We start from the raw sequence: 14,013 nt of genomic DNA on the forward strand, positions 1-14,013 counted from the left end.
AAAAAAAACTAGGGAAAGAAAATTACATAAAAAGGAACCATTAACCTCCAGACTAATATCAGATAGATTGATACATGATGGTTTGTTTGAGCTAGAACTGTGCTTCAAATTGATGATGAATAGAAAAAGAACTGGCTAAAACGCCGATTTTCCTTTGATACATTCTTCACAAGAAGACGGTAACTATAAATGGTGATATTGCCTAATCTGGATATTGTTACTTTGCGGACTGTGATTTAAAACTGCGGACTGCAAATATTGCCGGCCCTTCAAATGCCGGATTAGTGAAATTGACTAATATAGCGGTATATTACATGGTATTATATCATATGTTATTTTATTGTATATTTTAATCATTTTTACCTCCCCACAAGTGCCCTGTGTAAGGAGGTTTTCATATCTATTCTTTTGTATTTTATACATATAAAGTTTAATTACATGATTCACTGTCTTATTTTTATATTTACAATACATTTTTCTATTCATCATCAATTTGAAGCACAGTTCTATCTTAAACAATCCATCATGTATCAGTCTATCTGATATTAGTCTGGAGGTTAATGGTTACTTTTTATATAGTTTTTTTTTTTATAAGATTTGTAAATTACTTCCATTAAAAAATCTTTATCCTTCCGGTACTTTTTAGCAGCTTTATGCTACAAAGGAAATTATTTTCTTTTTTAATTTCTTTTTTGTCTTGTCCACAGTCCTCTCTGCTGACACCTCTGTCCATGTCAGGAACTGTCCAGAGCAGCATAAGTTTGCTATGGGGATTTTCTCCTGCTCTGGACAGTTCATGATACAGGCATCAGGTGTCAGCAGAGATCACTGTGGACAAGACAAAAAAGAAATTCAAAAAGAAAAGAATTTCCACTGTAGCATACAAGGTACTGGAAGGGTAAAGATTTTTTATTAGAAGTCATTTACAAATCTGTTTAACTTTCTGGCACCAGTTGATTTAAAAAAAAAAAAAATTCTACCGGAGTACCCCTTTAAAATAAACTTTTTTTAACGCTTGCTGTTCTTTGTATAATTCGAAATATTTGAATAAAAAGATGTTGTTTCCAAAATAAATTAATAAACTTGTTAATAACATTGTTCAGACACACCATTCCATTAACTGTCTGGGGGTCTAAGTGCTCATCTTGTTCCGGTGACAGATTCTCTCCAAGTTTTTTTTAAAGCCATCTCTATGTTGTCTCAACAACTTTAATAAAAAAAAGCCTACCAGCAATGTTATGAGCAATAACTGGAGTTGTATATTTCTAACATACTATATCCATTATAAGAATGAGCAACAGAAAGAAGTCTTACTTGTATTAGTCGTCTTTGAAACACTAATCTCTCGAACAAAAATTGGTTCATCATCATCTTCATCATCATCAATGATAATTTCTTTAGAACTTTGCTGCCATGGTTCAAGCTCTTCTTCTTCACATTCCATAAACAATTCGGCCATTGTTAACTAGTAAATACAAAGAAATAGTTAATCCTAGAGAGCCATTTACAGCATTCAATTTTACAAATTTCTAGGTAAACATACAAACAAAACATGCACTGTACCCACTAGGGTTTGAAGGTACTGAATACAACAGCATGATACACGATTTGTATTATCACAAAATAGTATGCTCTATTGTTTTAGATCTTTTTTGCTATGAAAGAATAACTAAACTATAATTATTTAGCTACAAATTATATAAATGTGATTAAATACAACTTTGTAATGTATCATATTAGTAAATATAGTTCCACTTTCCTTGCCTGCAGTTCCGATAATATAAGACGTGGATTAAGGATATGCAGCTGCAGGTTGAAAAGGGAGCATCTGATTAGCTGACACGACCGAAGGAAGACGCCACCTAATCATTTATAGTAAAATATCTGCATTTACAGAAACCAACAGAGAACATGGGGACAGGATAGGACAGCTGCTGCTGGAAACACGATAATGATATATTGGGAAAAGTAAAGTTCCAGAGTTGCCCATAGAGACCAATCAGATCAGTTCTTTCAGTTTGCAGAGGCATTTTCTTAAAAAACTGAAAGAATCTGATTGCTATTGGCAAAAAGTCAACTTTTTCTCTATACAGGTTTTGAAAAAATCTCCCCCATTGACTTCTATAGTACAGTGTTGTGGAATTACCCTGAGGTCACTATACAGGGAGGGGAAGGAGGCGCTGTCTTCATCACCTATAGTCAATGTAGGATCCTCGGTTATCTCCGTTCATGTTTACAATAGACATGTTTTCTGCCATTGATATTCTGTCTTCTCAGAATTATGAGATCCTATCGTGTTGTGAGGACTTTAGGAAATAGAACTACAATGGATAGAGGTGCACCGAAATGGAAATTTCAGAACCGAAACGAAACCAAAATAAAAAAAAATGTCCGGCCGAAACCGATACCGAAACCGAAAATGACTTCTCCCCGTCTTCTGGTAAAATGCAGAGCTCCGCTCATTAGATTCCCCCACATTAGATTGCCAGCTCCCCCACATTAGGTCGGGAGTTCCCCCACATTAATAGGCAGCTCCCCCACAATAGTAGGCAGCTCCCCCACAATAGTAGGCAGCTCCCCCACATTAGGTCAGCATTTCCCCCACAATAGTAGGCAGTTCCCCCACAATATTAGGCAGCTCCCCCCAACAATATTAGGCAGCTCCCCCCCCACATTAGGTCAGCAGTTCCCCCACAATAGTAGGCAGTTCCCCCTCAATAGTAGGCAGCTCCCCCACAATAGTAGGCAGCTCCCCCACATTAGGTCAGCATTTCCCCCACAATAGTAGGCAGCTCCCCCCAACAATATTAGGCAGCTCCCCCCAACAATATTAGGTCAGCAGTTCCCCCACAATATTAGGCAGCTCCCCACAACAATATTGCGTAAATGGGCAGGATTGGACATGCATGTTGCAGGAGCGGGCTGGAGTAAAACACACACCTTGCAACTTTAGAAAGACTATCATTGTGGGGGGGGGGGGTCCGGAGCAGGACAAAGGAGGCACCGGGGGGACTGCTGGAGGCAATTAGAATTTTCTTATATATCCCACACAATGGCGATAATTAGAAAAAATACTCTCCCACCAGAGTTCTCCTTTAAACCCCTTAAGGACTCAAAACAATCTTCGTTTTTGCACTTTTGTTTTTTTTCTCCTCATCTTCTAAAAATCATAACATGTTAAATTTTGCACCAACAGAGCCATATGAGGGCGTGTTTTTCGCGTCACCAATTGTACTTTGAAATGACATTACTTTATAACAATCTGCGGCAAAAAAAGAAATAACTTTACCTTTATTCTGTATGTCCATATGGTTACAGGGATACCCAATTTATGCAGTTTTTTTTATTTAACTACTTTAAAAAAAAAAAAAATTACATGCACCAAAATTTCTATATTTAAAATGGTCATCTTCTGGTCCCCATAACTTTATTTTTTTCACCCTCGTATGGGGCTATATGAAGGCTTATTTTCTGCGGTGGGGTCTGTAGTTTTTATTGCTACCATTTTTGTTTTGATGTGACTTGTTGATCGCTTTTTATGGTATATGAAGTGACCAAAAATTCCAAATTTTGGACTTAGGTTTTTTTTTTTACGTGTACGCCATTGACCATGCCGTTTAGCTAACCTTATATTTTAATAGTTTGGAAATTCACGCACGCGGGGGTAAGGCATATGATTTTTTTTCATTACTTTATTTAAAAAATAGGAATAGGGGGGCGATAAAATTTTTTATTGGGGGGGCTTATTTACATTTATTCTCTTTTTACTTTTTTTTTTTTTTAGCCCCTTCGGGGGCTATACCATGCAATCTTTTGATTGCATACACTGTTCAATGCTATGTCATAACATAGCATTGATCAGTGTTACCGGCGCTCTGCTGCTCTATCCGCAGGCATGGAGCAATAGATCGCCGATCGAACGATGAGGAGACAGGTGAGGACCTCCCGTCGTCCAGTAAGCTGATCGGGACATTGCGATTCTGTCACGATAGTCCCGATCAGCTCCGCTGAGCTGCCGGGACAGTTTCAGTTTAAATGCCGCAATCAACTTTGATCGCGGCATCTAAAGGGTAAATGCCGGGCATCGGCCTGATCGGCAGTGCCAGACATTAGCCATGGGTCCTGTGTGCCCGTAGCAACCCGGGACCCATGTGGTTTAACCTGTTCTCCGCTCGTGAGAACGGTATAAACCCTGTTAGCGGGATCAGGGCCCTCAGTCCTTAACCCCTTAAAGACACATGACGTACCGGTACATCATGTGTCCGCTCCCGATCTATAACGCGGGGCCACGGGACCCGTGTCTAATAGCGCGCGGCATTGATCGCGGTGCCCCGCGCTATTAACCCTTTAGATGCGCCGTTCAAAGTTGAACACCGCGTCTAAAGTGAAAGTATGCCGGTTAGCTCAGGGAGCTGTTCGGGATAGCCATTGCGAAATCGCGGCATCCCGAACAGCTTACAGGACAGCTGGAGGATCCCTACCTGCCTCCTCGCTGTCCGATCGCCGAATGACTGCTCAGTGCCTGAGATCCAGGCATGAGCAGTCAAGCGGCAGAATCCTTGATCACTGGTTTCCTATGAGAAACCAGTGATCAATGTAATAGATCAGTGTGTGCAGTGTTATAGGTCCCTATGGGAGCTATAACACTGCAAAAAAAAAGTGAAAAAAAATGTGAAGATAATTTAACCCCTTCCCTATTAAAAGTTTGAAAAGGGAATTTCCCATAAAAAAACAAAAAACAGTGTAAATAAAAATAAACATATATGGTATCGCCGTGTGTGGAAATGTCCGAATTATAAAAATATATCATTAATTAAACTGCACGGTCAATGGCGTACGCGCAAAAAAATTCCAAAGTCAAAAATAGTGCATTTTAGGTCACTTTTTATATCAGGAAAAAATGTATATGATCAATGAGTCCTATCAATGCAAAACCGCTAAAAAATGGTACCGCTAAAAACTTCAGATCACTGCACAAAAAATGAGCCCTCATACAGCCCCATACGTGGAAAAATAAAAAAGTTATAGGGGTCAGAAGATGACAATTTTAAACGTATTAATTTTCCTGCATGTAGTTATGATTTTTTCCAGAAGTACGACAAAATGAAACCTATATAAGTAGGATATCATTTTATTCGTATGGACCTACAGAATAAAGATAAGGTGTCATTTTCACCGAAAAATGTACTACGTAGAAATGGAAGCCCCCAAAAGTTACAAAACAGTGTTTTTTTTCCAATTCTGTCTCACAATGATTTTTTCTTTCCCGTTTCGCCGTAGATTTTTGGGCAAAATGACTGACGTCATTACAAAGTAGAATTTGTGGTGCAAAAAATAAGCCATCATATGGATTTTTAGGTGCAAAATTGAAAGAGTTATGATTTTTTAAAGGCAAGGAGGAAAAAATGAAAATACAAAAACGGAAAAACCCTCTGTCCTTAAGGGGTTAAGGACTCTGGAATGGGGGCGTACCCATACGCCCTGCATCCTTAAGGGGTTAAAGACCCCAAGAACATATGAAAAAGTCGGTCAAACCTGCAGAATCTGTTAGGTCTAGCCAGCTGTCTCATGTATATTGGGACCTCCAGACTCTCCTCCAAAAGAGGTCAAGAAAGGGAAGGTTAGACATGTTTGACCCTTTTGTTTTCTCCAGGAGTCTGCCAGCACTTTGATGAAAGTAAGCTGTGAAGAATGAAGGAACTTCTGAATCCAAAATAGGGGCCAACCTGGTAATAGCAAGGTGGACATTTATCATTGGCTTTACACCACTTCAATGTTCCTGCAGATTTTGCACAATTTTTGGTAGAACATCTACTGTTTGGTGCAGTTTGTAGTGAAGCTGTATTTATTATTTGCGCAAATTAAATTGAAAAATATTTTATCTTTGCACAAACCTACACCCCCTAATAGGACACGTACAAATGTGTCAGATGCCATAGCACAAAGCTTTAATCAATTTCTACAGCTCACTGGTTTCTATAATTGAGAAACTGTGTTTAAAAAAAAAAAAAGGACACCAAGCAAACAGGAGTAAAATCTATTCTACCTCACACCAACATTGATAAATATCACCCAGTGAGTGTATATTTTTTTTAGTATATTATTTAAAGTGCAGTCAACATCCAAGGGCCCTTTTTCTGTTCACCAACTATATTCAGAGCAAGCACAAAGCAGCACAAACCTCGATGGAAGTATCACTGAACAGCGGATGTAACCCAAAATACTCTGATACAGTCTATTAATTTATTTTAGGATGTATTATGCTTTTAGTAACTTACACAAATCACCTCCAGACTACATCCTAAAAACAAATTTACAAGACTATAGCAAATAAATGCTTTGGAAGCTACTTCCGTTCAAAGTTACTTGGCTGAAAACTGACAATTCGTCATAACCTAGGTAATGTAGTATGTGGAAACCCAGGTTAAAAAGGAAAGTGAGATAAAAGTTGTTAATTATATGATGAATAGTAAACCTTTTCAAAACTTTCTGAAATTTTTAGTTTAAGTTTAGAAAATTTGTAAACATACAATTTAACATATATTCCACCACCACTGTGTATCTGCCATACTGTTTATTAAAGTGAAAACTAAATCACTGGTTGAACAGTTTCTATCATGTAGTGTTGGCAGCGAAGGCAGGCAGTGGCAGCTGCACACATCAGCTTAACCGCTTGGGGACAGAGCCCATTATGACCCTAAGGACGGGAGCATTTTTTTCAAATCTGACCTCTATCACTTTATGCATTAAAGAGGCACTCCGGTGCTTACACATCTTATCCCCTATCCAAAGGATAGGGGATAAGATGCCTGATCGCGGGAGTCCCGCAGCTGGGGACGCCCGTGATCATGCACACGGCACCCCGTTTGTAATCAGCCCCCGGAGCATGTTCGTTCCGAGTCTGATTACGGTCGACCGCAGGGCCGGCGGCATGTGATGTCCCGCCTCCGCCCCGTGTGACGTTACGCTCCGCCCCTCAATGCAAGCCTAAGGGAGGGGGCGTGATAGCTATCACACCCCCTCCCGTAGGCTTGCATTGAGGGGCGGAGCGTGACGTCACACGGGGGCGCGAAGTCACACTCCGCTGGGCCTGCGGTCGACCGTAATCAGACCAGGAGCGAACACGCTCCGGGGGCTGATTACAAACGGGGTACCGCGTGCATGATCACGGGTGTCCCCAGCTGCGGGACTCCCGCGATCAGGCATCTTATCAACTATCCTTTGGATAGGGAATAAGATGTGTAAGCACCGGAGTACCCCTTTAATAACTATGGGATGCTTTTACTTATACATTTGATTCAGAGATTGTTTTTTTGTGACATATTCTACTTTATGTTAGTGGTAAATTTTCGTCGATACTTGCATCATTTCTTTTAATCAAATTCAAAAATTTGATTAAGAAATTGAAAATGTATCATTTTTCTAACTTTGAAGCTCTTTGCTTGTAAGGAAAATAGACATTACAAATAAATTATATATTGATTCACATATACAATATGGGGGAGATTTATCAAAACCTGTCTAGAGGAAAAGTTGCCCAGTTGCCCATAGCAACCAATCAGATCACTTCTTTCATTTTGCAGAGGCCTTGTTAAAAATGAAAGAAGCGATCTGATAGGTTGCTATGGGCAACTGGGCAACTTTTCCTCTGGACAGGTTTTGATAAATCTCCCCCTATATGTCTACTTTATGTTGACATGTTTTTCCTTTTGGAAGACATCAGAGGGCTTCAAAGTTCAGCAGCAATTTTCTAATTTTTCACAAAATTTTCAAAATCTGAATTTTTCAGGGACCAGTTCAGTTTTGAAGTGGATTTGAAGGGCCTTCATATTAGAAATACCCCATAAATGACCCAATTATAAAAAACTGCACCCCTCAAAGTTTTCAAAATGACATTCAGAAAGTTTGTTAACCCTTTAGGTGTTTCACAGGAATAGCAGCAAAGTGAAGGAGAAAATTCTAAATCTTAATTTTTTACACTCGCATGTTCTTGTAAACCCAGTTTTTTACTTTCTACAAGGGGTAATAGGAGAAAAAGACCCCCAAAATTTGTAACCCAATTTCTCTCGAGTAAGGAAATGCCACATATATGTATGTGAAGTGCTCGGCGAGCGCAGTAGAGGGCTCAAAATGGAAGGAGCGACATTGGGTTTTTGGGGGGCATGTCACATTTAAGAAGCCCCTATGGTGCCAGAACAGCAAAAAACAAAAACAAACAAAAAAAACACATGGCATACTATTTTGTAAACTACACCCCTCAAGGCATGTAACAAGGGGTACAGTGAGCCTTAACACCCCACAGGTGTTTAACGACTTTTTGTGAAAGTCTGGTGTGTAAATGAAAAAAAAAATTTTCCCCTAAAGTGCAGTTTTTTTCCCCCCAAATTTACCATATGTACAAAGGGTAATGGGAGAAAATGCCCCCCAAAATGTGTAACCCCATCTCTTCTGAGTATGGAAATACCCCATGTTTGGCTTTTGGAAAACAAATATTGCTGAAATGGTTTTTGGGGGGCATGTCGCATTTAGTAAGCCCCTATGGTGCCAGAACAGCAAAAGAAAACACATGGCATACTATTTTGGAAACTACACCCCTCAAGGAACGTAACAAGGGGTACAGTGAGCCTTAACATCCCACAGGTGTTTGACAACTTTGTTAAAGTTGGATGTGTAAATGGGGAAAAAAAATTTCACTAAAAATGCAGTTTTTTCCTCCTATTTTACATTTTTACAAGGGGTAATAGGAGAAAATGCCCCCCAAAATTTGTAACCCCATTTCTGCTGAGTATGGAAATACCCCATGTGTGGACATCAAGTGCTCTGCTGACGCACTACAATGCTCAGAAGAGGAGGAGCGCCATTGAGCCATGGAGAGAGAATTTGCTTGGAATGGAGTCAGGGGACATGTGCGTTTACAAAGCCCGCCGTGGTGCCAGAACAGTGACCCCCCCCCCCCCATGTGACACCATTTTTGAAACTACACCCCTCACAGAATTTACTAAGGGGTGCAGTGAGCATTTACACCCCACTGGCGTTTGACAGATCTTTGGAACAGTGGGCCGTGCAAATGAAAAATGTTATTTTTCATTTTCACAGACCACTGTTCCAAAAATCTGTCAGACACCTGTGGGCGTAAATGCTCACTGTACCCCCGATTACATTCCACGAAGGGTGTAGTTTCAAAAATGGGGGCACATGGGGGCCCCCATTGTTCTGGCACTATGTGGGCTTTGTAAACACGCATGGCCTTCAATTCCTGACAAATTTATTTTCAAAATCCCAATGGCACTACTTCTCTTCAAAGCATTGTAGTGCACTCGCAGAGCACTTCCACCTCCACATATGGGTTATGTTCTTACTCAGAAGTAGTAAGAAGTATTTTCCCTTGTGAAAATGAAAAATTTAGGGTAACAAGCATTTTGGTGAAAAATTTTTTTTTCTTAATTTTCCCATCCAACTTTAACAAAAATTCGTCAAACACCTGTGAGGTGTTAAGGCTCACTATACCCCTTGTTACGTTCCGTGAGGGGTATAGTTTCCAAAATGGGGTCACATGTGGGTATTTATTTTTTTGCGTTTATGTCAGAACCGCTGTAAAATCATCCACCCCTGTGCAAATCACCAATTTAGGCCTCAAATGTACATAGTACGCTCTTACTCCTGAGCCTTGTTGTGCTCCGCCGCAGAGCATTTTACACCCACATATGGGGTATTTCCGTACTCAGAAGAAATTGCATTACAAATTTTGGGGGTCTTTTTTCCTTTTACATCTTGTGAAAATAAAAAGTATGGGGCAACACCAGCATGTTAGTGTAATTTTTTTTTAATTTTTTGCACTAACAGGCTGTTGTAGCCCCCAACTTTTCCTTTTCATAAGGGGTAAAAGGAGAAAAGGCCCCCCAAAATTTGTAGTGCAATTTCTCCAGAGTACGGAAATACCCCATATGTGGCCCTAAACCGTTTGAAAAACTACAGGGCTCTGAAGTGAGAGAGCGCCATGCGCATTTGAGGACTACATAGGGATTGCATAGGGGTAAACATAGGGGTATTCTACGCCAGTGAATCCCAAACAGTGGCTGTCCGGAAATGCTGGGAGTTGTTTTGCAACAGCTGGAGGCTCCATTTTTGGAAACTTTGCCATACAATACATTATCATTCTTATTGGGGGGGGAGGGGGGGGGCAGTGTAAGAGGGTGTATATGCAGTGTTTTACCCTTTATTATGCGTTAGTGCAGTATTTTTAGGGTACATTCACACTGGCGGGGGTTTACGGTGAGTTTCCCCGCTAGGCGATAAATTTGCCGCACCTCAAACTTTAAGTAGGAAACTCACTGTAAACCCGCCCGTGTGAATGTACCCTGTACCCAGCTGTTGCAGAACTACAACTCCCAGCATGCACTGACAGACCGCACATGCTGGGAGTTGTACTTTTGCAACAGCTGGAGGCACACTGGTTGGAAAACCTTCAGTTAGGTTCTGTTACCTAACTCAGTATTTTCCAACCAGTGTGCCTCCAGCTGTTGCAAAACTACAACTCCCAGCATGTACTGATCACCGAAGGGTATGCTGGGAGATGTAGTTATGCAACAGCTTCAGGTACGCAACTACAACTCCCAGCATGCCGAGACAGCTGTTTGCTGTGTGTGCATGCTGGGAGTTGTAGTTTTGCAAGATCTGAAGGGCCACAGTTTAGAGACCACAGTTTAGGCAATCTCTCCTGCATCACCCACTTGTCACCAGCTGCATGGAGCGAAAATTACTCCGTCCCTTATGACTCATGATAAAGAGGCCGGAGTATCGTGACATCACGCCCCGCCCCCTCAATGCAAGTATATGGAAGGGGGCGTGGCGGGCGTAAAAAAACAAAAAAAAGGTAAAATCATGAAAAAAATGAATTATTTATTTGTGTTGGGTGTGGGGTTGATCATCTCCATTCATACTGCATTTCTGTAGTATGTTAGAGGTGTCCGTTGGAGTCATGTAAATGTATGCTGTAGCAGTCTTATTCGGAAATGAATGAGGTTGCTACAGTATAGGTCAACATCCCCTTTTTTGACGTGATGCTGACGGATACCTCTAACACACTGCAGAAATGCAGTATGAATGAAGCCTTTGTTAAAAAAAAAAAATAATAATATGGGTAGGGTTACACAAGACGCATCCGCAGCGTATTTTACAATGCGGATGTTCCGCTGGCAGTCACAAAAGTGAGCTCACTGCTGCGGCTGGGTAGCTCAGTGTATCCAGGTATGACTGCAGGCAGGAAATTCCACCACTATGAGTGGACACAGAGCTACCCAGCCACAGCAGGGAGCCAACTACTGTGCCAGCGGGGCACTCGCAGCATGTAATAAGCTGCAGATGCGCTCGAAGCGACTCTACACATTATGTATTTATTTATTTCATGTATTTTAATTTTTTTACACTTATATTTAACACTTTTTAGTAACAAACAGATAAAGTTTATTAAGAGGCATAAAGATAGCAATAAGTCGGAACAGGTCGGGATGCAACCAGACTCATAACTACAATAAACAAGGTGAAAAAGTGGGCATACATCGAAATTGCTTATCCATAACAAAGACACAAATAGCAATGGGAGTAAGGTCAGTGCAAGCATAAACAGTAAAAGGAAGCGTGTATCTAAGATCAGGGCAGTTGAGGACAGCCACGGAGACCAGAGGTGATCAAAGCGGTCAATGGTATCATCACATATAGCATTGAGTTTTTCAGATAACATAAAATTCACTCTGTCAACCACCCTATCCATAGACAATAAAAGGAGACTTCCAATTCCTCGCCACATGAATCCTGGCTGCCATTAGAACAAATTGCGCTAAGCGGAACAATTTGTGAGGCATTTTCTAAAGGTTTAGTACTAAGGAGGCAAAAGGTGGGATGCAACGGGCACCAGAACCCAGTGATGTCTCTAAGGAGGGCAATCACCGAGGACCAAAATGACTTAACCACTGGGCATGACCACCAAATATGATACATATTATCAGTACATCAGCAGCCCCGAAAGCATAATGGCGAGGAACCGGGAAACATAATGAAATCTGGAAGGAACATAGTAGGCCCTATGGAGAATTTTAAGGGATGTTTCCATGAGGGACACTTGCCAACTACCTCTGCTAAGGGAGGTACAACAGGAGTGCCATTCGGCAAGCGGTAAGGCCGCGCGGAAGTCCGCCTCCCAGCGTAGCATAAACAGCAATTTAAGGTCAGGTGGTGGGGCATTAATGTAGCTATAAATGATGGACAAGAAACCTCTGCAGGTCGGGGAGTAAAACAGCAAACGTTCAAACCTAGAGAGGGCAGAGGTAGAAGTAGACTGAGGCAGAGAGTGTAGAAAGGGAAAGACCTGTTGCGTTCCAAGGCATTCCGAATACGGAGGATGATATTGAGCACAGAAATCGTCCAGGGTCGGAAGGCCACTGCGGGTAAGGAAAGCATAGTAAGTAGTAAGCTTTTGGGATGACCACCAAGCAAAATCAGGAATGGAGAGTCCAGGTAGAAAGTCCCGGTTACCAAGTAGAGTTGTAAGGAAGAAGATAGCAGTCGGAAGCGAAACCGGACTAGCCGCCACAGAGAAAGAGAGTATAAAGAAAGTAAATCAGAGAAGGGGACATAGCGAGAAATAGGGTGTAGGGTCCACATGAGAGCTGAGAAGGAGTAGGGATGAAGCAAATCAGATTCTAAGCGCACCCAAGTCGGGGCCCCTGAGGGAGCAAAGAACCAAGCCATCTAAGCCAGCCTGGCCGAGTGGAAATATCTCAGGAAGTTGGGAACAGAGAGGCCACCTAAACTTTTATGATAATGCATGATGCTAGAAGGAATACGTGGGCGCCGCTGACGCCATATGAAGAGGAAAACATCAGATTGCAGTTTCCTGAGATCGGGCGTGGGCACCGGGATCGGCAGGGTTAGAAACAGGTACAACAGTTTCGGCAGTAGTACCATCCTGCCGATGCCAATGGCCACCCTGCCGATCCAGGACAGATGAGGGACATCCCAAGAGCGCCCTGAGGTGACCTGAGGGAACTATACAGTGGGGTCTAATTAGATGAATACAGTTGGGAAACATTGGGAGTCAGAAATAAACCAAGATAAGACAGGGTGGGTGTAGGGTCAGGAAAGTCAAAATTAAGACAGATCAGTTTTTGAGAGGAGCGAGGAAGATTACAGAACAGGGTTTCGGATTTAGAGGTATTAACAGTCAGACCAGAAAAGTAAGAGAAGTTAGACAGGAGACGGAAAAGATTTGGTAGAGAAGTGAGGGGTTGGGTGAGGAGAATACCATCTGCGAATAAGCAGACTTTATAATCTGTACCTCCGATCAGGGCGCCAGAGACGTCAGGAGAGGAGCGGATAAGGGCCGCCAGGGGCTCCATGGCCAATGCAAATAGGGCAGGGGACACCCCTGACGAGTCCATCTGGAAATGTGTATAGGGCGGGGAGAGCAGGTAGAGACTTTAAGATAATCAGAAGGTTGAGAGTACAGTAAGCGGAGAAGATGGACAAAGGGGCCGCGAAAGCCAAAATGGGCAAGGACAGCATGCAGGTAAGGCCACGATATACTATCAAAAGCTTTAGTGATATCAAGTGCTAAAAACATAAGTGGGGTGGAGGTGTTAGCCCATTGAATGATATTAATGGCCCGTCTAATGTTATCGGACGCTTGCCTACCAGGCATAAAGCCAACCTGGTCGGCGTGCACCAGTCTAGGAAGAAACGGGTTCAGTCTATGTGCCAAAATAGAGGTAAGTATTTTAGTGTCAAAGTTAATGAGAGATATGGGACGATAGTTAGAGAGAACAGAGGGATCTTTACGGGGTTTGGGAATGACAGAGATCAGGGCATCTAAGAATTCAGTAGGGAGGGAGGGAGCAGAGAAAAGATGGTTATAAAGGGAGACTAAGTGAGGCGTGAGGATAGCAGAAAACTTCTTATAATAAGAAGCGGATAGGCCGTCAGGACCTGGGGCCTTGCCCAACTTCAGAACAGCAATAG

At 41.9% G+C, this 14,013-nt stretch overlaps 1 protein-coding gene across 7 annotated transcripts in view; it reads right to left on the bottom strand.

Moving 5' to 3' along the window:
* ZNF280D (zinc finger protein 280D) overlaps positions 1-14,013 on the bottom strand; it is a 181,449-nt gene that overhangs the window by 84,023 nt on the left and 83,413 nt on the right. For all 7 annotated transcript variants that reach the window (XM_056572395.1, XM_056572389.1, XM_056572394.1 and 4 more), the window contains one exon: positions 1,315-1,465. In XM_056572395.1, coding sequence (XP_056428370.1) covers positions 1,315-1,459 — 145 coding nt within the window. In that variant the 5' untranslated portion in view covers positions 1,460-1,465. The remainder of the gene's footprint in view (positions 1-1,314; positions 1,466-14,013) is intronic.

This window comes from Hyla sarda, chromosome 4 (genome assembly GCF_029499605.1).
Source record: "Hyla sarda isolate aHylSar1 chromosome 4, aHylSar1.hap1, whole genome shotgun sequence".
Classification (NCBI taxonomy): domain Eukaryota; kingdom Metazoa; phylum Chordata; class Amphibia; order Anura; family Hylidae; genus Hyla; species Hyla sarda.